We start from the raw sequence: 26,574 nt of genomic DNA on the forward strand, positions 1-26,574 counted from the left end.
CTATACCGTACCCCCGATCGCTTATAAAAGTCATAGCACACGTGTCATCAATAGGCCGTTCGATTTGACACCTCATTCGTGGGTCTACGCCAAACGGTGCGGGACGAGTTAGGTGCCGAAGTTTTGTTAAGAGATATAATAATAATAAAAATAATAAAAATAATAAGTATGTGAGATTACAATAGTGATGCTTTGCAAGCACCACTAATAATATAATAATTATCATTATTATTATTACACATCTGTTTAGCTGTGTATTTTCTGACTCAGCATTGTGCTGCATTTATTGTTTGCACTGAATCATTTTGCTTTTGTCTTTCATTCATTTTAATAATTATATATATATATATATATATATATATATATATATATATATATATATATATATATATATATATATATATATATATATAAAAATATTTTATTATTATTATTTTAGAACGTTTTCTTCCTAACAAGTAGGTTAACCTCTGTGTTGTCAGAGAAGATTAACAAACGTTACGGATTGTGTTAACAATTTAGTTATCCTCTGCTGTGGCAAGGAAGGTTAACAAAAACATAAAATAAAATTTAGTATTCTTTTTATTTAATTTTTTTTAATAAATTTTAATCATTTTAACTTTTTTTAAGTCTGTTTATTTTTTTTTATTCTTATTTAATGTTCTAAATTGTTTTTTAAATTAATTTGATGTATCTTGTATTTTCTTTATCATTTTTATGTAAAACACTTTGAATTGCCTATTATTATTATTATCTTCGGTTTCCTCCAATTAATCAACTTTCTTGATTATTTCAGAGATCACATTATAGTGAGCTGATTTCAGAACCAAGGACAGATCACGAGGTTTAATTCTCGATCCGCCGGGTGGCGCTGTAACTATTGTGATTTAGCAAATGTCTATTCATAGAACATTTTAGCACGTTTCGAGAGAGCCGAGGTGCGCTCTTCATGTTCACAAGTGAATACCAGTAGCTATATCTCTATAGCTTATAATTCAGGATTTAGATCAGGCTATTTCTCTAGTTTTACACTCTTTATGTTGGGAGCAAATCTACTTCCCCAAATATGTTGTTATCAGCCTACATTGTAGCTAGGCAACAACTCAAATATTTTGTTGCGATGTTCCTACGTTCGAGCTTTGCACCCATATAAGGGAAGTCATCAGTACGTTGCCTAATAAGGACCTAAGAACAGTTGCATCAGAGAGCTTTAGACTCTTTCTGAATCCTCACGATCATAAACTGTTTGCTGAGCTTTAAATACATATTCGGCTACTTCTTTCAGCCAACATCCTTAACATTTTTTGTTTGAAACATCACTTATATTTATTCATTTAGCAAATGCTTTTATCCAAAGCAACTTGTGAGGAATAGTACAACACAAGCAATTCAATCATAAGTCAATAACATTGAAGTAACTACTGAAAAACAAAGTTTCTAAAGTTAAAATAAACAAGCAAGCAAAAATATATAAATAAATAAATAATAATTTAACTGGCCTTGTCATGAACATTTAATCAAGGTACCATAGGAAATAGTTCATATACAGCAGTGAAATTCAATATCCAGATTGTTTAACTCCACCCCACAAGAACTCCCCCTTTCTAGAAAGCCATCATGTTGTGTTGTCTGAGGTCTTTCAGGGTTTGACCCACTGCAGTGGCCCTTGTACTGTGCTGCCCAAAGCCTGCTGACTGGCTGCTGATGTGGGTAATTTCCTCTTGCACTGGAGGTTAGATGAACTAGTACAGATGTTTACTGTGTGATCTCTGCCCTCTGCTGCATTTTAAGTCACAGACAATGATGCTGGAACCACTCCTGCACTGACCCAACGGAGAATACAAGGAGCTGCTAAAGAGGTAATTTACATGTTAAAATTGTTATTAATAATAACTTATTTAGATGATCGTTCAGGTAGTCCAGTTATGAAGACCTGTCACTGACCTATAAATATTTAAACATCACAATGCACAGTATGTTGACAAAATACAACTATTGATTTAGAGGCCTGTAGTTTCGTATTAAATTGAAACCGTATTTCAATAGCAATTTCTAAATAACTGTATAAATTAAAGATTATATTATTATCTGGCTTAAAGAGAAAAAAGTGGGTCAGGGCACATGGTATGGGGGGCGCTTCCAGAATAGACAGAGGTTGTTCAGATGTTTGAAGGTAGTTGCTAAAGTGCCGTGACCAAGTATATTCTTGTTAATTATTTCATGTTGCTCATACCTCCAATCCACCATCTGCCATGCAAATACATATCTAGAACATTTAATTTTCATGTTATCTCCTGAAGGTGGAGAGATACAATATTCCCATGATTTTAAACCACTTCATAAATCTGGTCTTGAAAACAACAAAAACTACAATAGCAAAAACATATAGATCCATAACTGCTGTATTATTGTGATTGTATGCAATATGTAAACCAGTTTAAATAGTATGGGTTCAATACAAGTTATGCTCAATTGACAGCATTTGTGGCATAATACTGATAATACTGATTACCACAAAATGACCCCCCATTCTTTAAACAAAGCAAAAATCTGGGTTGCAGTGAGGTATTTACAATGGAAGTAAATGGGGCAAATCCGTACTTTTGTGTTTTTTTTGCCACACAATTAACATTATGCCACAAATGCAGTCTATTGAGCTTAACTTGTATAAACCCCGTAAACTCTAGTGATTTTTGGTCTGCCGCCTGCAGTTTTCCAATACTTTTGTATTTGATGACTTACAGAAATCATTTTTCACTTTGTGATTCTTTTTTAAATCTTTGAAACTGTGTTATAAGTGCGACAAAATAAACTGTGTAGACACATTCCTGAGAGTGAGATCGTTCATTATATGACTTGCCCATTTAGGCTCTATGTGAAGGACTTCTATTTTAATTTAAATATTTCTACCCCATTACCTCTAGGGGCGCAAATTATTTGAGGACTTATTTTGTTATTTTAATAAACATAAATGCAGAAGAGAAGGTTATCGCTGAAAGTTTAGATTCTAAACTTTCAAATGATACCTCATATGCCTTTAAGCATAAACCAAGCATTTAAGCATTATATTAATGCTATATATTATATAGCATTATAATGCCCATATTCATAATAAATTCATAGGCATGTATTTGACCTCAAACCTAAGTAACTAACATTCTGCCTGCAATGATCTAAAAGATTAGGGGCTCTCCTTGATATCCAGGCATAATCTGTTTTTTTTCTTTATCATGTGAACATTGGTATTCCTATGCAATCCTTTTATGTGTTCTACTTTAACATGTGAATGCAATACAGTGCTTTTTATGTATTTGATTTTATTTGCTTAAGGGCTTTTATTTCACAAATAGTTAAGTAGACTGGTTATACATATAGTACATTCCAATGTGTTATGTTCAGGTATACTGTATAATTTTACCTGTATTTCTCAGGACAGACCAGTTCTTTTGATCAGAGTAAAATCTTCATATCTTTGACAAGCCTTGTTTTATGAGTGCATGAAAAACATTAATGACTGTGAGAATGAACATGCACGTAAATGTAATGTTTGCAGGGGATCGACTATGTTCAGTGTTATCAAGCACAGACTTCTGTCAGTATGAGTGAAGAGTGGGTGTAGACCAACAAATTAGCGGGTTTAGATGGTTTTGTAAGACCAGGATTCTAAAATTAGGTTGTGTTTAAGTACAGTACTGTCTCAAATATCTTGTAATTGAAGATCTGCATGCAGTTATAATTATTTTCAGACTTCACTTTAAAACAATATTGTAATTCCTAAAAACCATAAACTGTTTGGCAGCACACTAACAGCTATTTATTGTTTTATTGTTTGTTTGTCTGTCTGTCTGTGTGTCTGTGTGTTGTCTTAGCAACATACAGTACTAATGGATGTGTGCTTGTTTGTTGTCTTGGCAACGTATTAACAGAATGGATATTTGTATTGTTTATTTTTTTTCCCGCTTAACTTTATTACTTGAATTTTGATACAGAACAGATATAAAAGGAAGATTTACAAACAACAAACAAAGCACACAAAACAACACATCAAACCTATACATGCAAACACAATACATAATAAAAAGAATACAAAGAGACAAGCAACCACAACCATAATAATAATAAAATAAATAAATAAAAACAATATTTACATCAGTTATATATAAACTAATTGACAGTGTTCTTTAAAAAAAAAAAGATGACCCTAGATGATTGTCGTATCATCATTGCTAAAGGTTCAATAAAAATGGCAAAAGATAATGGCGATTTGGGACAACCCTGTCTAGTTCCCCTTCCAAGATAAAAAGGTTTAGAAATAACACCATTAGTAATCCATTTGATAGTTGTTTCCAAACACAAAACGTTCTAAAGTCAAGAACAGGAAATTCCAGCACACTTTATCAAATGCTTTCTCTGTATCTATGGTAACAACTACACAGGGTTTTACATTTGGATTTGCCAGTGCGATCAGATTGTACAGTCGCTTTGTGTTATCTGGTGAATGCCTCTTCTTAATAAATCCTGTTTGGTCAGGGTGAATCAGGGTGCTGATAACTGCCTCCAATCTGAGAGCAAGGGCCTTAATCTTTTCATCACAATTAATGAAGGATATTGCCTTGTAACTCGAGCAGAACAGGGGATTTTTATTCAGTTTTTAGAGTAAAGGTATAAGGGCAGTGCTCATACCAAGTGGGAAGTATCCTTGCTCATATACTTCATTAACCATTCTAAAAAATAATGGAGTAAGTATATTCCAGAATTTCCTATAAAATTCAGTTGGATAACCATGCAAACCAGGTGACATACCTCTTCCCATACCATCCAAAGACTGTTTCAGCTCTGCAGTTGATGGGGGTGCATCAAATAATCTAACTGTTGCTCATCCAACTGAGGGAGTTTAATGCTGTCTAAAAAATGTAATACTGCTGATGAAACAGTTAATTATTAGCTAATAAAAATCTTTAAAAAAAATATTGATACCGTGAGCTGTATGCATAACTTTGACATCTGCAGTCTGAACACCCTTAATTAAAGATTTTCCTGTGTTATATTTCAGTTGAGCTGTAAGATATTTACCACTTTGCTCTCCATACTCATAGTTCTGTTGTCTTAATTGCAAAGCAATTAATTCTTTCTATTTTTTAATTTCATCTTCTTCTGCACTGGATACAATTTCTTGCACCTTTCTGCGATCTCCTTCAGAAACTGATCATTCATACCAAATGAGGTTCCTTTCAATTCCTTCCCCTTGGACTTGGACTCCCCATTGTTTTTGCTTAAAATTTTAAAATCTAGCTGCTATTGGTCTTGGAGCGACTGCATTCTTAGTGAGTTTCCCCATCCTGTGTACTCGATGAAAAGTCACAGTTTCAGTCTGTGTGAGTGGTACTTTTAATGCGTTAATGAAGAAGTCACGGAGAACTGCTTCGGTGTTATCAGTTGGAGTACACTCTGGTATGCTGGTAAAAACAAGACTGTCTCTCATAATACAACATTGCAAATCCAGAACTGATTCTTTCAAATATTTGCTCGCATTCATTAGATTGCTGACAGTGCTTTTCAATGTTGATACTGTTCCTTTTAGTTCATCATTTTTGTCTAATTTCCTCAGTTAAATTGTGACTGAATTCTACATTTGTTTTTAATTCTTCAATGTCATTTTTTAACGTGTCAAGGATATCAAGTTTTGTAAGTTTTTCGTGGATAGCCAGAAGAATGTCATGACTCACATTTGCAGTCTCAAATCATCGCCCAGGAGGGATACAGGATTTTCTTAATCTTTTTTTCTGGAGGGCAAATCCATTTAAGTTGGTGAGCTATTTCCAGACATTTTTACTGTAGACATTCCATCAATATATCCATCAATATACCACTCAAGGTTTTCAGTTGTTTCACCCACCGTGGAAGCCAATATGTTTAGGCTGAGACCAATGCTTGATATCAATCAGTATGGGCAATTTATCTAGTTAAAGTATTAAACTAGATCTTAAAAGTTACTTAAATTATAGGATCAATAAGTTCTATACTTAAAAGGCACATGGCTTAAAAAAGAGAATAATTCCCGAGAAATGAATCGGCATCGCCACAGCCTCCTGTTGCGTCATCACTCGCGCATGCTCATCCTCCACACACCTCCACATATTTTTCTTCTATACAACTAGTCATCTGAGCTTTTCTCAATCTGTCCACAGCTGCAGCTATTAGGACAAACATCTGGGACATCTTGCTAAACCTTTTCACAAGATCAAACTCTGAAATCTTACTGTAGTTTGTTTTTACTGCACATTTCGTCCAGGCTTTTAATGTGTCATTTATTTAATCTCTCTAATACTTCAATGTATAAATGTATGAATCTTCTCTCAGGATGAGACAATCACATGCCCCTTTCCAAGAGATTTTTGTGCCAGTAGTTATTGGTCCATAGTCCATTTTGGTGCATTGGATTTAAGACAGACCTGAAATTAATTTGTAGAGATCTTATTCTTAGAATTCTTAGCCAGAAATGTTCTCTCTCCCCATTTGCTTGACCTTGAGGCAAGAGTCGACTACAATGAATCTCTGCTAGGGATTACCCACATGATGTTTTAAATGTCTATAAAGCCAGCTGGCCATACACACAGTCCATAAATCCCCACGTGGTGGATTGTGCAACATCAGTGTGCGATTTCTTTTATGTGAGCATGTGTGATCTGTTTTACACTGGACGGCTCCTCTCATATATCTGTCACACGGAGACATTGCTTGCTCCACAAAGAGCAGTCGGCAACTATCAGAGCAGTCTGGAACATGTAAACTCATGGTCTATCTCTTTTGTTTCTCTTTCTGTGTCTGTGTTTAAGCTATTATTCCCATGAGACAATAATACAAATGCTTATAATATTAGATAAGTCCATATTCTTAACTATAGATAAGCAATTTTCACAATTTCTCTCCACTGGCAAATATGAGAAATATGACCTCTGGTTGCCTTTAGCTGAGATATATGTGGAATTTACTGTATGGAGAATGTACAGAATAGGTGCACAATAGTATTGCCTAGTTTTATGTTACCTGTAAACAAATGTGTCTTTCTTTTCCCATACAGGGTCTCCAGACAGCCCAGGCAGCCATGGTGGGAAACCATAATGCCATCACTGCCCTCATCCATGGAGGCTGTGCACTTGATCTAATAGACAAGGTTTGTTCATTTGAAACCTAAAATGCTTCTTAGATCACGAATACAGTATTGATGAAATATGTGGATGCAAGAAGCAACTTTATATTTCTTTTTCAAAACTTGTTGGTTAGAAGACGTGCTGTTGTTAAACTCTAATATAGTGGTTTTTAACTGGTGAGTTGCATCCCAAAAATGGGATGGAAAACACTTTTCATATCTTTTGTCATTGATGTCAAAGGCCATGTATCCAAACAAACTCTTCACTACTTGGTTCAATATGTCCCTTGGTAGAAGCAAGCCAAATTACACACATGGCAATATGGACAGGTTGAATGACATTCACTCATCCTCGAAAGCCATAAACAAAACTATGCAAGGTAAAAGGAAACATCACCCCAACTATATTGAATATTGGTTATATATGGTAATGTGTTGGGTTGCCACTAGATGTCCACTTGATCTGGGTTCTGAATTATCCCTTTAACCTTAGGTGTTAAGGTCACTAAAGAGAAAGGTATTTTCTTATATAATGTACATATATGCTAAATCTATCAACAGGCAGGCCACACTGCTCTTAATAAAGCCAGTGACAATAACAACAGAGATTTGGCCATTCTTCTTGCAAAATCCAATCAGGTACGTATGGATAATCCATTCAAAAAGTTTGACCTACTACATAAAACCAATTCATTGTACTATCCTCATTCATGCAACATTTAGGATGAATGAGAGCAGGAATACTAGATTGATTTGTATCAATACCCAACTCTCAAGCTGTATTTCTCTTACCAGTTCCTGTGGTTTGCACGTGGCAAGATGGTGAGAAAAAGAAGAGATATATTGAGGGTTCAGAGGAGAGCTCAGTCTCTCCCCAGAGATCCAGAAGCCCCAAGAGAGAAGGTGGGAAATTCATATAAGGATTAGCCATCTAGTGTCACATCTGTCTCACTGAGATTCATCAGTTATAATATGATTGGGGTCTAGAGGGAAGGGAGAAGAAAATGTCACGTGACAACTAAGCTTTTATAACCCTAAGAGATCAGAGGTCATGTGATGTTTTCGACTAAAAATCTCTCTCGTTGAGTACTTCAATCATTGCATGACTGTGCTGTGGTGGCTGAAGATACAAACAGCAGTGATCAAGAACTTCACAGGATACAACCTGAAAGGAACAAAGTCGCTACGAGCCCCTTCACGAGGCGAAAGATCAAAAGACCAAGAAGGAAGGTACTATACTATAATTATATATACAGTCCTCTGTAAGGGATAATGTACAGGGATTACATGATATATTGATTTGAGATTAAATTATTTTATTATCAATATTCCAGAAAGCCATTAAATAAACTTTCATACAATCCTAATATCTATTAAGAACTCATTATTTTACTTTAAAGGAATGTGCTGGGTTAAATACAAGTTGAGCTCAATTGGTTTAATATTGATTACCACAAAAAAATATTTTTACTTGCCTCTCCTTTTCTTTGGACAGAGAAAAATCTGGGTTACAATGAGGCACTGACAATGGAAGTGAATAGGGCTAATCTGTAAATGTTAAAATACTCACCAATTCAAAAGTATAGCTACAAGAAATGTACAATAAGCATGTTAACATGATTTTAGTGTGTTATAATCGCTTACTTTTTATGTGTAAAGTTATAGCCAATTTTTTGTTTAACAGAACAATTAAAGTTGCACTCAGTGATTCCTGAGAAACGCTGTTGATATTCCAACTGAACTGCCAAAACAAACACACCTCTTCAGTGTTCCTTTGGAAGCTCCGCCCCCCAAAATCAGTAAGTTGTTTCTGCTAAGATAACTTGCAGAGAAGACGAGACGTTTTTACGCACACCAGCTCCAGACACTTTAATTTAACATCACAACAACAGCTTATATGGGTTCTGTGAAACATAGCATATCAATTTAACATAATTTATGTTAGCCTCCTATCGAGAAGAAAAAAAAAGCAACTTCTGCATCCGTCTTCAAGCCTTTTACCTCTCGGAGGTCTCTCCACCGCTGAAAAGCCTCACCAATGTTGACGCGGCTCCTAGCTCTCGACTTATCGTAATCCTTCTTTATAGTTTATATTCGTCTGACCTTTTTCTCTTGGTCTGTTTCTCAGCCCTTTGTCCTCCTTGGATTTTTAGAAAGTTCGCATCAGCCAGATTTGCCATGGGTCTTCTAATGAATTTCCCTCTCACTCTGCCCCCACCCCCATACTGTGCACGTGCAAGAAACACCACCTGTTGCTGGAGTAGTGTTCTGTGGATCAGTCCGATCCAATTTGTTTTTTGTCCCATTTACAGAGCCAGGGCTGTGTACAAATACTAGATTTTGTTTTTTCAGCCCACCCACAGAACAGACAGCTAGCAGACTGTGAGGAGATATTTGCAGAATTTGACAAAAATTGTATTGGATTAGAATTACTGAGTGCACAATCAATGGATGTGCTTTTCATAAAATAATAAACTTCACATTTCTGCCTTTAAACCCTTTAAAAATTGGCCACATTCACTTCCATTGTAAGTGCCTCAATGTAACCTCGATTTTTGCTTTTTTAAAGAAAAAGAGGGACGATTTGTGTTAAACATATGATGCTAACTTACTGTATTTACCTTTTAATGTTAAAAATGTATAAATAGCACATGTAGAAATTAACATTAATCAGGATTAATAAGCTATAAAAGTATTGTTCAAAGTTGCCTTGCTAGTTTACGTTAACGTTATTGTAAATTTGGGGTTTTCCAAAAATAACACTATTTAAACAGTCAGAACATGTTTCCAGGAGAGACAATCACCTTCATGGGAAAGAATTGTGGACAGTAAAACACAGCTCCCCTAGCTCTCAGGAAGAAGAGAAAACTCCACATGAAAAAGCCTTTCAGCTTTATACTCTGTACAGAGACAAAGACGGGCAGATAAAGCAGGTAAAGTGTGTATTAGAGCTTGTGCGACGCATTTGTCTGTTTTAAACCTCTTAACCAGTAACTTTCTGTACAGGCTCCTGCAAATGTCTTTCACTGTAAGCCCCTCATCAAAACTCTAGAGAATAAGCTGAAAGCTACAAAGATGGAGATGAGATCACAAATTCACACTGTTCAAGAGGAGATCAACTGCAGAGTGGGCAGAATTGAGCATAAAAGCAAGCAACAGGTTTGTTGGTAACGTTGAATTCAGTTTACATTTTCCTTCAGAAACCAAAGACTACTACAAATCTACCTGCCATCTTTTGGTATAAAAACATTTATATTTGCCCATAACACCATTTGTACTGTTAAAATTAAAAGTATTGTTGACTACATTAGGTTTCAGTAACAGTAGCAAATGTTGCAGCTTTTTTACAGTGTATTTTTATCAGTGTATGGGGGCAATTTTAGCACATAAAAAAATTATATTTACCCACTGTATCTCATATAAGAGCAAAGATCGAAATATAATTGTTTTAATGCATACAGTATATTACTTATATACAGGTATGACCAATTTTTTTAGCTGTCTGGAGTAATATTTGTATCAGATTGTTCGAATAGAATTAGAAAAGTACTTTTTTTTTATTTATTTTTTTATTCAATAATATCATCCTTTACAGGAGTTACATGAGCAGCAACTGACGTTATGCACTCATAGCAAAACCTTCTTTGGACATTCGGTTTCGCAGATGTAAGGGACTGTCTGAAAACTCCACTCACTACGCGAAAACATAGTAGATGTCCACTCATTCATTCAATTCACTTGCAAGTTATACATGAAAAAAAACCAAAAACTGTAGAATACATTTTCACATTTAGAATGTTCTTATAACTTCCCAGAGGGCTGACAGACATACTACAGGTAATATTATTACAGTATGATCAATTATATAAGTACAGTAATCAATTATTTTAGAAAAATATTCACAAAAATTCTGTAAAATTATGTGGTTTCATTTTAAAGGCGGTGGTAACTTCCCAGAGGATAGACAAACTTATTACAGGTAAAATTATTACCGTATCATCAATTATATAAGTACAGTAATACATTTTTTTTTAAATGTAGAACTTGCATGTAAATTGAATGAACGAGTGGCCATCTCCTATGTTTTAGTGTAGTGAGTGGAGTTTTCAGACGGTCCCTAATATCTGCGAAACCGAATGTCGAAAGTCAAACTTTACTGCGCTAAATCAGTGAGGCCAACAACATCCAGCTGGATAGTGAGTATGGGGAGAAAAGAGCAGGAGAAACGGAAGAGAAAGCAGGCAGCAGCGTCATTGTCGTAAAATATTGAACACATATTCAAAAAGACAGCCAGAGTACGGTTGTTATACTTGGTAAGCAATTTGACAACATTGTAGTAAATATTTTCAGTGCATCAATAAGCGTGCTCGTTAAGATACCAGCAGATAAAATAATCCAGCACAAATTAGTGCATAAAAAGTCACCAAAATGAAGTATTTGAACCTCATAATTAAATACTAAATGAGTGGAAAAACTGCAAAAAGGTCCACTTTTTGAAAAACAAAATTACCCCTCCTTCCACTAGGCTGGCCACAGGCCTGTATAGTAATTACATGTTCTTAATTATTTATTACTCAGTACTTGTGTGTAATTACACTGTAATAAGGGCATTGTAAAATAAAGTGTAACCAAAATATTTGAAGAAAATGTATGTGGCTCTTTGCATACAACAGTTAGTAGTAACACCCCCACACACACACACACACAAACAAAATCACCATAACATGAGTCAAGTCTTCTGGATATATACAATAGCTTTGTGTGAGGAACAGAAACAAATTTAAATCATTATTCACTGATAATCCTGTAACAATTATTTCAAAATTCTACTTGTTCCACTGAAAAATTAACAGCAAACAGATTTGGAATGATGGGGATGAGAAAACAATCACAAAATTTCATTTTTGGGTGAAAAATTCCTTTATGTGATCTAGACTTGAATAAACTGATGATGCTTCTTCTTTTTTCTTTCTTTTTTTGGTCTTTCAAGCAGGTAGCTGCTACCAAAGAGGTGAAAAGCTGGTGCATGTCTAAGATTCATGATCTTGAAGTGCAAATGCCTGCAGAAATACAATACTACAAACTCCTGCAGTCTCCATCGGTCGATCACTCTCTGGTGGACGCAGACACAGAGGGTCTTCCACTGCTATCACTCATCTCTGATGAGAGCTCTAGCTCGCTGGCCAACTACGTCAATGTGTTACCCAGCCCAGGAGCAGGGCCATGCTCGGGTATGAAAAGTTTTGAATTTGAGGACACCCTGGGGAAGAGATACTTTGAGATGAAGCTGGATGGTTCTTCAGGTTTGAAAAATATCTAATCATCCATTAGAATAGAAATTTTAACTGAAATGATTTTTTTATACTTAGTTGTTTTCAGAGTATGAATCTTGAAAATACAGTGGCTGCAAAATGTATTGGGACATTTAAAATCTATGAATGTGATTGCATTTGATAACAAAATATCAAACCAAGTGCTATCTGCCAATAAATTATGCTAGACCATTTCTAAGAACTAACTTTTCTGAGCAATGACTTTTAACAAGTTGGATCCAGTTGGTGAATTATAGTGGATGCTCTGCAATGCCGATTTTACACTACACGATTTTAGGCCCGATTTTCACTCGCCGACAGTTTTGTGGAGATCACCGACAAAAACCCGAAATCATAGGCAAATCGGAGCTCGCTCTCATGAGTGAAGATCGCAATGTATGAATTATCATAGACACGATTTGAGAGAAGCGCCGACGAGTCACAGATGTCAGGGAGATATCTAGCATGTTAAATATCTGGACCTGTCTGCGATTCCAAATCGCGCATTGTGAAATATGTTTTGACAGAATACAACTGCAGCGTTGACCTACAGCCAATGAGAGAGCAAGAAACGGGGCACGGGTAGTTTCAGTGGGAGGAGTCCTGATGTACCTGCAACAGAACATCAACTACCAAGTCTGCGGTATCAAGAAAGTCTCATTGGACCGAAGAAATGGAGGAAAAATTTGTGGAACATTTGCAGGAGCACCAGTGCCTATCTGATGTTTCATCTGAACAGTACTACAACCGGGTGGAGAAAGAGAAGAGTTGGAGAGAAATTGCCAAATCTTTTGGACAGTCAGGTAAGCAAATAGGTAGATTTTTCAGTAGGAGGTACTTTTTCATATTGTAACCAATAAAATATATAATGCCTTTAGGTGATTCATATTTCGAAATGCATAACATATGATCATGCATTTGTTTTCGTATCTCGTATCACTTCTCGCATTGTGAAACGTAATTTGGAGTACAGGCAGAGTCTTCAGGGATTCGTCAGTAGTGAAATGTCTTGTAATGTGTACACCCCTGTCGCCGAATCCTTGTGTAATTTGAAAACTCTACGACTTCATTGATAAGAGAGACAGTTGTGTAATATGAGCGGTGCCACAATCCGACGTCTTTGAAAGTGGTGTAGTGTTTTGGAAGCATAAGTCAGTACTCCTCAAGATCACACCTGTTCCCACAGTAACCACAGGTGTAGTTCATCACATTATCTATGGACATGCTCTACTAACCTTTAACACCTAGTAAGTGTCTAAACAATTTGGTCTTAATTTTGAGAACAAACATTTTTAGTTAGCTGTCATTTGTTTTGGTATTTTGTTATCAGATGCAAAGATATATTTTTAAGTGTGGCTTAAGTGTAAAATAATTATGTGGTCACTTTATTTTCACTTGTTTTAAGCATTACATTTCACTAAATATAATATTGAATAATATATATTTTTTTATTTTCTAAACCCAATCTGTGGTTTTATTCTGTACAAGTTCAAAAACATTTGAAGTATTTTAACATATGACTCTGAACCAATCCTCCAAATAGATAGCAATTTGTTTTGTTAAAATCTCTTTCCATATTCACACAGATGATTACCAAAATGTGTCAGATCTATCCATGGTCAAACGCAAACCATTATCACGGAAGTTGGCCTCTGCTGGCCCCAAGTGGCGAAGAACAGAACAGCAAGAGGTAGATTTTATAAATCCAAGGCCAGAAAAGAGGAATGAACTGTGTGACAGCAGTGTCAGCAGCAGCCCATCCACATTCAGCAAGCGATTCAATGACAGTGAAAAAGATCAAGTGCCCAATCCCGCCTGGAAACATGCCAGGCACCTGAAGGACAGGATTAAAGCACACCGCACACAATCCCAACAGGGTGGCACCATGAAGACCATGGAGCCCATAGAGGCAACCTTCATCCAGGAGTGGGCAAACTTGCATGCAACAGAAGTGACGCACCGTTTCTTTGAAATGATTTCCATGCAGTTAGAATGCTGGTATGAAAGGAAGATTCTGGAGGTCCAGAATGTGGCGGAACAGAAAGCTCTGCAGGACAGAGCTAGTCTGCTGGAGAAGATCAACATGCTGGAGGAAGAGCTACAGAGGCTTCATACTAACACTAAAACGAAAACTAACTCTTGACACTTATTTATTAGTATCAGAGTGTTGGTTTCCATCTTATAGGAAATTGGTGGCAATATGAACTACTTTGGAGCATTGTAAACTATAGTTTTCCAGTATTAAAGTCCCCATGTATTGGTTTATGAAATAGCCAAAAGGCTTTAGTTTATATCACAGACATGAACCATGATTTGCTGCATGCTATAGAGCGCAACACTGCCTGTCTACTTTTTCAAGAATATTTCCCATTAATTTTTCCACTGGGACCTCATAAATTACTTCATAAAGTAGTTCTAAGCCATAAACCAAAACAACCAGCTCTAAGGTGAATCACAACATTACGAACTTTACTTTGAAACAAATAAGAATTTAAAAATGGATAAGAACACAAAGGTATAGTACTTAAAGGAATAGTTCACCGAAAAATTTAAATTCTCTCATAATTTACTCACCCTTATACCATCCCAGATCTTTATGACTTTCTTCTGCTGAACACAAATTGAGATTTTTAGAAGAATATTTTCACTCATACACTGCAAGTGAATGGTGGTCAGAACTTTGAAGGTCTTTGCAAACAAGATGATTCATCATACTTTTCATCTGTCATTTTTGGCAGACAAAGACTGAATTTTAAATGTGTGTGTGTGTGTATATATGACATATATATATATATATATATATATATATATATATATATATATATATATATATATATATATATGTTTTAAGAGTACGCTAGTGTGTAGATAACCTCGAAGCTAAAAGACATTAACTAATAGCCACAAAATTCCTAACATGGGGTCTTTTAAAACAACTATTAACACAGGGATGGTACATCTAAACTCAGTTACTAAATTTCCATGGCAGCTTCTCAAAATTAATTTCCATTAACCACAATTCATCCATGTTAAATTTCTTTAATGTGACTTAATGTATCTTCACTCCAACAATATGAAGTTGTATAGCTTGTGTAGATTTAAATATTGTGAATTAAATAAATATGTTGTATAGACGTGTGCTGTCAGTCAAGCAATTTACATTAGTAATGGCCTGATGAATACAGTAGACTGCTCAGAATCAGAAAAGACATGTTTGTAGAATAATTTTAGAAATGTTATACTTTAGACTTTTTTTGTTGATGTATTGTTTAGTTGATAAGCCTGTTTACCTGTATATATAAAATAAATAAAGGGATAGTTCACCAAAAAATAAAATTTCTCTCATCATTTACCCTCATGCCATCGTAGTGGTGTTTGACTTTCTTCTGCAGAACACAAACAATGATTTTTAGAAGAATATCACTTTATGTAAAACATGTATATATTCAAAACATAAAAACATAATGATTACATGTAAAAGCAATTAAACGTATGACCAGTCAAATATTGCATAATACACTGTTCATGACCTACGATGACCTATTGTTATGTATACCTTGTCTTGTCTCACTGTTGCCCTTTGTTTGTCATTTTTGTCACTTTTGTTATTCCTTAGTTTTCACTTTTGTCACCCTTGTACCTCCATAGTCTTCCTGTCAGCCCTCGTGTTCACTGTTCATTGTTTTCACCTGCCCTCGTTAAGTTTCCCTTTGGTTTCTGTTTATCACCTTATCATCTTGTTTGAGTTCTGTTTGTTCTTTGGCTCCCGTTTTCCCTTGTCCATGTATTTTAACCCGGTTGTTTTCACTCCCCTCTGTCAATCGTTGAGAGTTATTAGCCTGGTATGTTTTCCCTGCCCGAGTTCTCTGTGTTTAAGTTTCCTGTTTCCCCATTGTGGGTTTTTCCTTTGTGTTTATTTGTTTATTTCCCGAGTTCTCTGTGTTTAAGTTTCCTGTTTCCCCATTGTGGGTTTTTCCTTTGTGTTTATTTGTTTATTTCCCGAGTTCTCTGTGTTTAAGTTTCCTGTTTCCCCATTGTGGGTTTTTCCTTTGTGTTTATTTGTTTATTTGATCATTGAATAAAGTAACTGCATTTGGATCCGCACCTCCTCGTCTGCCTTCGCTGCCTCATTCTCGTTACAGGCAGTTCTAAGGCTACGTTCAGTTAATTAACCAGCATTTGCATTACAGACGTTGCTGCAACTAGGTAACCATGTCTAGTGAATATGGTATTTAAATTAAGGTTCAGGTGTTTGTGAATATTGTTTAATGTTTATGTTATGGTTGCTCTTCATGTTTCGCCGTTGTTATCCCACCTTGCTCATCAAGTTCTGTGTACCCTCGATGTTTTCTTGTTTTAGTTTCAGTTTTGTCCCCCCGTGGATGTTTTATTTTGTTCCTGTGTATTTTGTCTTCACTTTGATTTAAATAAAGAACTGCATGTGGATCCCACCTCCTCGTCTGCCTCTGTCTTCGTCCACATCATAACACCTATGTAGTGCACGATACTATTTACAATAGTCTAACTGTATCAGATATGTAATATTTGTGGTTATATATGTAACATATGATGAAGTGAATGAGTAGATGGTCATTTTGTTTTGTACCAATCAAATTCTCAAGTGCAAGAAAATATATATGATGAAGCTCAAAAAATCTGACTGTCCAGCATCAATAAGATTCTCTATGATGATCTAACATTAGGAGTGTTGTTCTTTACCCCGTTCACCCACTAAACCTCTTCTCTGTAAATATTTGTGGGCTTACTGGAATCTCATTATCTCCAAACAGGCAGATCGTGGCTGCACGAGCATGTATTGATTGAAATGGATCTCAGTGAAATAATCTACCAGCATGGTGTACGTCCCTCCCACTGCCTCATACATCCACTCCCCAACTCCCCACCCCCTCTTTATACCACAAATAAATATATATATAAATAAATACATTACATTACAGTAATTACATTACAGATATTTATATAATTAATAAATAAATACATTACATTACAGTAATTACATTACAGATATTTTCATATTTGAATGTCAAAAAGCATGGCTTCTCTTCTTTTTTACTATTTCGTACTTTTAGTCTTGCAAACTGTAAAATATCTGAAAGGAAGATTTCTGTAAAATACAAAATACACTTTTTTGCACAATGACTGAGTAGCATTTGCCCCAATTTCAAAGTACCATACAAAATGTTCCTCAAAACACCTCTGGAACTCATTTATGAGCCCCTCTAGAGCCCATTTATGCCTCCCGACCAAGGCAATTAGATCAAATGAACCACCACAGAACAAAGACCAATGAACGTTTTTCTACATTTCCCTTGATACCGTATGAACTCATTATGCCATACAATGTCCCTGATGTGATTTTTGGCATTTGCAGTTCAAGCTTCAGTAAGGGAAAATCAAATCAATCCTGTATTGACTCTGTCAACATGTGATGGAAAGCTAATTAAAGGCCCTGAGGGGCGGCTGGTCATTTTATGAAGTATGTAGTGCGATCAGCGTCATGATCCAGTTGTGCTGTGCCTAAAAGGCTAGGGCAGGGACGAATCAGGATAACCAACTCACGTGCACTTGCTGATTGGTGGATCCCTGTTTGCCTCTCTCACCCCGAACACCCCCAATATTGCACAATATTGTGAAAATATCCTTTTAACACGATTTGTGTTGCATAAAACATAAAAAAAGAATGAGCTAAACAAATCACTGCAGTATTGATGGATTTGGTGGGGGTGTGGTGGATAGCTGATGCAATCGAGCGCAAGGTCTTTCATTTGACATTGAATACTGGCAAATGTAAACAACATGGCAAGCTTCGACACCAACTCAAACAAGAACAGAAAGGAAAAGGATGAAATAGATTTGATGTATTTCACATTCTTGTCTTTGTTTCATGCCGTGTTATGGGTTGGATAAAAACATAACCTTTTTCCCCATTTTGACAGAGAAAGCATTTAGCAATGAAACGTGGCTCATTGACTAGCTCATCTAACTATATATTATACAACAGATTAATCAAATATGATGGATATGAATGCTAACATAAGTTTGAGGCCCTTTTTGATGATGAGTTAATAGTAGTTCAGCTCAAATGAGTGGGACTGCAAGTAAACGGTCTATTTTGTTGGGTAGAATATTGTATTGACTGCATGAGGGACATTCAGTTGGTTGGCATCACGGGCAACTTTTTATGTGTGGGGGTGTTGTTTTCAGGAATTTCTTGATAAGATCTGCCATAGGGCATTGTCCCGTCAGTTTCTGATCAATTTCTACATCCTGTGAACTCGCTGCATGCAACAAATGTGGGGAACATTCACTGTTGCCGACATTATGCGGAGAGACAGGCTGTGGTTCAATTGGGCGAACTCCATGGCTGTAAAACGAGGGAAGGATTTTCCTAGTTGGGGAAACATGCTTGTATAATAAAGAAAATAGACAGAACATCCCACTAAAATGTAAGTTTACTTTCATTCCATTTAATCATCTGTGCTTTACCAAACATTCATTTGGTTGTCATTTTGTTGCTGCCTAAGTACTGTAATTTTGTGAAAAATGTAGTAAAAGTAGTTTGTTTCCAAAGTTAGTAGCAGCATGTGCATGACTTCATGTCTTTTGAATTTGCAAATTACTTCAAACATGCTTTTTTGTTTATTGAATTCATGCACAAAACCATGCACCAATGCATAAAGGGAAAAACAATGAAGAAAAAGACAATCACCTAGGCCGAACAGTAAGATAAACTCACATTGTTTTTCTTAAACCAAGCACGGACATGTGGCGGTGAAGATGGGGGACTGGAACTTGTTGGGGAGTATTTTAGAGGAGGTTCACATTCACTCCACCATTGTGGGGAAAATCTGGCTTACCATCCTGTTCATATTTCGGATGTTGGTTCTTGGTGTGGCAGCTGAGGATGTTTGGGTTGACGAGCAGAGTGAGTTCATCTGCAACACGGACCAGCCAGGATGCACGAACGTCTGCTATGACCAGGCATTCCCAATATCGCTTATTCGCCTTTGGGTACTGCAGATCATTTTCGTGTCCTCGCCCTCTTTGGTGTACATGGGACATGCTCTGTACCGGCTGAAGTCTTTGGAAAAAGAGCGGCACAAGAGAAAAATCCAGCTGAGAGCAGAGCTGGAAGAGACTGAGCCCCTTTTGGTGGAGTACAAGAAGTTGGAGAAGGAACTGAGAAGATTAGAAGAGCAGAAGAAAATAAAGAAGGCTCCTTTGAGGGGCTCCTTACTGCGCACATATATAATTCATATCCTCACCAGATCAGTGGTGGAAGTGGCGTTCACTGTGGGGCAGTATATCTTATATGGGATAGAACTGGATCCTTTGTACAAGTGCGAGAGGGTGCCTTGCCCAAACAGTGTGGACTGTTACGTGTCTAGACCGACAGAGAAGACCGTCTTCATGGTTTTCATGATTGTCATCGCAGGGTTTTCTTTGTTCCTCAACCTCTTGGAAATATCTCACTTAGGAGTGAGGAAAATTAAACAGACTCTAATGGGTCTACAACTTGAGGACGATGGTCTTTGCAAAGCAAAACGTCCTTCAGCTATTCAGCAACTGTACGTGGTGACAGATTTGTCGCCCAACAAAAACCCACAGTTGAAAACTTTCATCCAACAGGGACAAATGGACCCTCCACCAATGTTTCTAACCAGTGCTTGTGCAGGTTCGAGTAATGACGTGCCAAGGCACAACAGTATTGTGGCGGCCACCCTCCCAGTGACCTGCATAACCCAACAGCCTCGCCAAATGCGACAACCCAGCCAAGGCATGATCCATGAACTGCACTCCCAGGCTTCCATGGACCAGCTCAAGGATAGGGACAACCGAGACCATCTAGGAAGCAGTAATGGATCGGAAAGGGACATTAGGCTTTTAAACTCGACTCAAGAGGGTCAATACGCCCAAGGGCCCTGCCATCCTGAAATACCAGCCTGCCTTCGCAATGCTTTGCACAGGTCCAGCCACATGCTGGTCATGGGGGATGATGCTATGGATTCCTCCGAGAGTGACTACCATCCGCAAAACAGGAAGGCCAGTTTCATGGCCCGTATGCCCTCGGATAGCATGTCCGGTAGTCCGTCCTGCCCATCCACAAGGAGTTCAGAGTCCGAGCTGGGCTCCCTCAACAGCCTGCCCATGAACTTACCTCCAGGAGGACGACGGATGTCTATGGCAAGTAGAGAAAAAAGACACACGGCTACTGATTTGGTTATTTAGAGTCCTGGTCTCTTAATATACATTTTTTAAAGAACAAATCAAACAAACAATTTGAAATGAGTCCAACCTGCTTTTTGTATTTTTTGGAAAAGAAAAATTGATTGATTTTGCAATTATCAGCAAAACACTTTCTAAATTATTATTATTATTATACTATTTTTATTATTATAATTATTATTATTTTTTTGAAATTCTGGGCATTCCATAAACCTTAAAGTTTAAATGTGCTGTAAGTGATTTTTTTCATGGAAAGTTATGCAAAAAATATTTCCTACTCCTTAAAAGATATTAATGAAATAAGTGTCATCTCAAAGGTCTCTGTGACAGCTCTAGACTGGACATTGACGCTTTTCACTTGTCAATCATTTTGCTCATTCTCATAGTCAGAGTTAGGGAGTAAAGGAATACATGTAACGGGATTATGTATTTAAAATACTAAATATAATTAACTGCATTCCACTACAGTTACAATTCAAATAATTGGTATTTGGAATACGGTTACATTCAAAAGTATTTTGATTACTGAAGAGATTAATTAGCATTTTATTGTCATTTGTTTCATTGAATATTTAATCCTTTCAGATGGAAAACATTTATACATATAAATGATGTGATCCAAAGTGCATTTGAACAGCAGTGAAACACTTTCTTATGATGTGTTACATTCATACAAGCAGACAGAGAAGAAAGTTTGAAGTAAGTTTGAAGCAGAAGAAATAGAAATAAACCTTGTGTAAATTGTCAGCTTTATGCTAAGCTAAAATGCTATTTCTAGCCATTTTACATGCACATGTTACCAGGCACAATCACATTTTTTCATAGTCAAAACAATTGAAAAAATCTACCAGTTTTGAAGAAGTAATCCAAAGTATTTAGAATACTTGAGTAATCAAATAGAATATGTTACAAATTAAATTTTATAGCATGTATTCTGTAATCTGTAGTGGAATCCATTTAAAAAGTAGCCCTCCCATTTTAAGCCATGTTGTTCATAACAGTTGTCTGTTGAAGGCGTTATTTTGTTTCGTTATATTCGTTTTCTTTGGAGTGCGGTTTTGGAAAGAGGGGGTGTAGCTAATTCAATGGCTCAGTCTCATGGAAGTAGGCTGAAATTGCTCACAGCACCTTTACACATTACAACATATATTTTTCTAGCTACAAAAGGAAATTTATTTTATTCCATATTTGTATAGAATAATGTATAATGTATATACTTATATATTTGTTCAGTATTATACATATTTATATAATTTATTTAAATAATATTTATACATTTATAGATTATTAATAGAATTATACATTTATTTTGTATTATTATTATTAAGTATTGCATAGCTATATTCTGAAATAATATTCTTATTATTATTTTTATTCTGGTAATAACTGCCCTGGGAGTAGCAAGCCCGCTCGCTTCACCATGCTTATGCCAGTTTTTTTAATTTTGGGAAAGCAAAATGGGTTATTTGTCAATTATAAGCAAAACATTTACTATACTCTAAAGCTATTATTTTTTATCTTTTTATTTTTTTATATTCTGGACATTCTCCCCATATAATACTTAAATTTTTTTTTTTTTTTGCTGAAATATAAAAGTAAACCAACAGCAGAACAAAAGCTGTAGACGTCCGCGCCAAATACTGAAAGGGCTTATATTTCCAAGTAGCTTTGGTGCGTACGCTCAAAAAATCATAATAAAGTCCAAAAGATAGGGGAAGCTCGCACACAATGTGTAGGAAAAGTCATTTTCATACATACATTTTTTTGTTTATTGAGAGGCCAAAAAGTGACAAATCTTTTTTTATTTAAATCGTCATGTGTCCCGTTAACAATAACACACCTGATTCCATTTATAAAGAGGGAGTATTTACCGTATTTGTCCTAATAGAATTTACTTTTGAATATACAAATGTTTGCTAAATGTTATAGACATATATTGGAGGACACAAATTACTATAAAAATGACATATACAAAAATTATCTATAATATTATTATTTCACAAAAATATACCAATAATATTCATTTTTCAAAAAAAGAATTGTTGTATGCATACAAATAAGTAAGGAATTATATTTTGTCAGAGGTGGGTACAGTAGCCAAAAACTGTCCACAAGTAAAAGTTAAATTACTTCAATTAGGAAAAATTACTCAAGTAGAAGTAAAAGTTCTAACATAAATAATGACTTGAGTAAGAGTAAGAAAGTATCCAATTAAAAGAGTACTCAAGTAGTGAGTAACTCATTACTTTCACAAATAACATTATAGACATTAACCTTCCTATATTCCATTACGCAATACACATTGAACATGTACTACAGAACTGTTATTATTATTAATGGAAATTCTGTCATCATTCACCATCATGCTGTTCCAAACCCGCAGGACTTTCTCTCTTCCATGCAACACAATAAGGAGATTTTAGACAGAGTGTTTGCCTGAGTCACTATTTAGTTTCAGTGAATGTGTTTTTTTTTCTCTCCATATTTTGAAAATTAATGGTGACTGAGACTGTCATTCCCTAACATTCTGTCTAACATATTTTGTGTTCCACATAATACAAAGCATCACACTGCTTTGGAACAGCATGAGGGTAGGGAAGTTATGACATAATATTAAATTATGGCTGAGCTATCACTTTAAAGAGACAGTTTACCCAAAAATGAAAATCCTCTCATTGAAATGAAAATCCTCTCATCATTTCCTCACCCTCATTCCATCCCAGATGTGTATGACTTCTGTATAACTATGCAGAACACAAATTAAGATTTTTAAAAGAATAATTTAGCTCCGTAGGCCAAACTTTTGATACTCCAAAAAGCACATAAAGGCAGCATAAAAGTAATCCATAAGAGTCCAAATACTGTCTGTTCGCGCTCCAGTCATCGATCACACGAATGGCAGTGATTTACACTTGGATGTTTATATAGATTTATACATTAATCGGCCTTTGAAGTAGCTGCAATAGTTTCTAGTACCCCCTCGAGGGCACGGGATAAATGAGTAAATATGCAGGACAAAGGGCACTGATATATTGCAGCACTGATTTAAAAATGTCCTCTTAAAAAATTATGTCATAAGAGCCCAGTTACATTATCACCCTGAAAATGACCATCTCATTACATAGAAAAACCTGTGTTAGGATTAGAGCCAAAATTTACCTCAGCGTGCTGCCTTAAATTGGAGCTGTGCTTTTAATCTTGAAATATCAGCTTGTCTTGGTGTTAAATGAAGGCAGTACATGACAAAACTATACTTTTTTTTTTCACTGTGAGGAGCGAAGAAAGTTTCACTTTGAAGAGCTTGATGCGGCAGCTGTGATTGTGAGGAGCGATGGTGGTGTAGTGGACTAAAGCACATAACTGTTAATCAGAAGGTCGCTGGTTCGATCCCCATGGCCACCACCATTGTGTCCTTGAGCAAGGCACTTAACTCCAGGTAGCTCTGGGGGGATTGTCCCTGTATTAAGTGCACTGTAAGTTGCTTTGCATAAAAGCGTCTGCCAAATGCATAAAAAAATAAAAAAATGTAAATGAGACAGCAGCTCAGCAACAGCGCATGCCTCTGTGTGAACTTCCGCTCTCCTTAAAGTCTCATTCAATAATCTCTCAATAATTTACACATTAATTAAAATTAAACCCAGTATTGTAACGACAGGAACACCACCCATTGTAAAGAAGTAAAAGTAAAAAAAAAAAAATTAGAAATTTACTTGAGTGAGAGTAAATGTACCTACTCTAAAAAATTTTTTTTTCAAAAGTCATTCAAGTAAATGTAGTGTTTCTACCCACCTCTGTATTTTGTGTCATACATACATTATACTTCAAGAAATGTAAATTATGTCAATACAAATGCTGATCATGCATAATTCCAAAACATGGGCATAGTACAACAATCACCCGATATTCAAACATTTCTACATGTATTTCTAAACGTAATTTGTACATATTATATTTGCAAATATACCATGATTTAAAACATAAGCATGTGCAAATAGAGATGCGCCATAATAATCCTATAGAAAACAGCTGAGGGACACATCCTCATTCATTCCCAAGGGATGTAAAGATTTTAAGTGAAATATCCATCGGGATTCTTTCAGTAGGAGTATCCGTTTTATATACGTTCTATATACGTTCTGCATACGTTCTCGAGAAACAACCAAGAAATGAAAGAAATAATCAAAACACATTGGTATGTTTTAAAGCGCAATCCTATTTGTTCCAATTTTTTCAGGATCCTCCACTCTGCACATTATAGATCTAAAAATATTAGAGATGTTTTAGTTAAAGCGTACACTTTCACGTCATATAATAAGAGTGATGTGCAATTGGATGAATCCATTTTTTTTTTCCTCCCCATGTTTGAATATAGAACGGATACTCCTACAGAAAGAATCACGATGGATTTCACTTAAAATCTTTACATCCCTTGGGAATGAATGAAGATGTGTCCCTCAGCTGTTTTCTATAGGATTATTATGGCGCATCTCTATTTGTACATGCTTATGATTTGAATCGTGGAATATTAAAAATTTTTACAAATATGTGTAGACATTTTTAAATATCGGGTGATTGTTGAACTATGCCCATGTTTTTGAATTATGCATGATCAGCATTTGTATTGATTGACATATTGACCTTTCTCGAAGTATAACAAGATATGTATATATATATATATATATATATATATATATATATATATATATATATATATATATATATATATACATATATATATAATGTAAGTGTAATTTGAAGAATATATGACACAAAACATAATTCCTTACTGATATGTATACAACAATTCTTCTTTGAATAATAAATATTATTGGTATAAATTTGTGATATAATAATACAATAGGTCATTTTTGTACATGTCATTTTTATAGTAATTTGTGTCCTTTCGATCTCCTGACATATACTTGTAGATTCTTGATAACTTGTCTTTGTTACTTTAGTAATATATGTGAGTATACCATATAAAGAGGCAATATATGTCTATAACATTTAGCAAACATTTGTATGTCCAAAAGTAAATTCTATTAGGACAAATACAGTAAATACTCCCTCTTTATAAATGGAATCAGGTGTGTTATTGTTAATGGCGCACTGATGAATATGTAAATAGAAAATGTTAAATAAATGTATTATATATAATTTATTTAAATTATATAATAGCATATATGACATTTATATATATACATATATATATATATATATATATATATATATATATATATATATATATATATATATATATATATATATGCATAAATTCTACAGCAATATTGGGAATAAATGTATTATGGGAGTACAAATTTGTTTTTTGAATGGAAACATTTGCCTTTTTACAGAGTGTGTTCTTGGATATCTCTTCCATCATGAAAAAGTGAAAGGGATAAGGACAGGAAGGACAACAGGAATGTAACAGGCCGTTCATGAGCAGAAATGAATGGAGATATCAGCGACAAAGAGTATAACTCTGATCTGCTCTGTTTGGAAAGCACTGGTTTTAATGCAGCTTTATTATGGAATTATTAGTGCTGTTTTACACTGTTTGTTTTTTATTATAAGCACCTTAATTTACCAGTAAAGTATGATGTACAGCTTTTCCATTATTAATTATGGAAACCACAGGACATATATTTCTAAGAGCTTCAGACCTACAGCCAGCTGGCAAAAAAAATAAAACTTTTAAAATAATTTAGCTTACATCCATAAAATATGATGCAAGCTGAAGAAAATAAATTTGTCTTTTTTCCAAGTGTGTTTGTGCTTTAATTCTGGACAATACACTTTATAATCCACAGAGCACATGATGCAAAACACATTAAATATGCATAAAACATGCTTGGCAATTTATTC

The 26,574-nt window shown here is 35.4% G+C and overlaps 2 protein-coding genes across 4 annotated transcripts; both read left to right on the forward strand.

Moving 5' to 3' along the window:
* Positions 1-1,644: 1,644 nt before the first annotated feature.
* LOC127656536 (gap junction alpha-10 protein-like) lies at positions 1,645-26,463 on the forward strand. Of its 3 annotated transcripts, XM_052144906.1 has the most exons (7): positions 1,645-1,706; positions 1,792-1,859; positions 7,082-7,174; positions 7,712-7,789; positions 7,946-8,053; positions 19,240-20,667; positions 26,064-26,463. In XM_052144906.1, exons 3-7 carry the CDS (start codon positions 7,106-7,108, stop codon positions 26,100-26,102), a joined length of 1,722 nt encoding a protein of 573 aa, XP_052000866.1. In that variant the 5' UTR covers positions 1,645-1,706; positions 1,792-1,859; positions 7,082-7,105; the 3' UTR covers positions 26,103-26,463. The 3 variants fall into 3 exon arrangements, with proteins under 3 accessions (XP_052000866.1, XP_052000865.1, XP_052000867.1); XM_052144905.1 differs by having other exon boundaries at positions 1,658-1,859; XM_052144907.1 differs by lacking the exons at positions 1,645-1,706; positions 1,792-1,859; positions 7,082-7,174; positions 7,712-7,789; positions 7,946-8,053 and adding an exon at positions 18,161-18,929.
* LOC127656537 (uncharacterized) lies at positions 13,050-15,327 on the forward strand. Its single transcript, XM_052144909.1, has 2 exons — positions 13,050-13,265; positions 14,049-15,327. Exons 1-2 carry the CDS (start codon positions 13,136-13,138, stop codon positions 14,603-14,605), a joined length of 687 nt encoding a protein of 228 aa, XP_052000869.1. The 5' UTR covers positions 13,050-13,135; the 3' UTR covers positions 14,606-15,327.
* Positions 26,464-26,574: the final 111 nt, after the last annotated feature.

Source organism: Xyrauchen texanus, chromosome 16 (genome assembly GCF_025860055.1).
Source record: "Xyrauchen texanus isolate HMW12.3.18 chromosome 16, RBS_HiC_50CHRs, whole genome shotgun sequence".
Classification (NCBI taxonomy): domain Eukaryota; kingdom Metazoa; phylum Chordata; class Actinopteri; order Cypriniformes; family Catostomidae; genus Xyrauchen; species Xyrauchen texanus.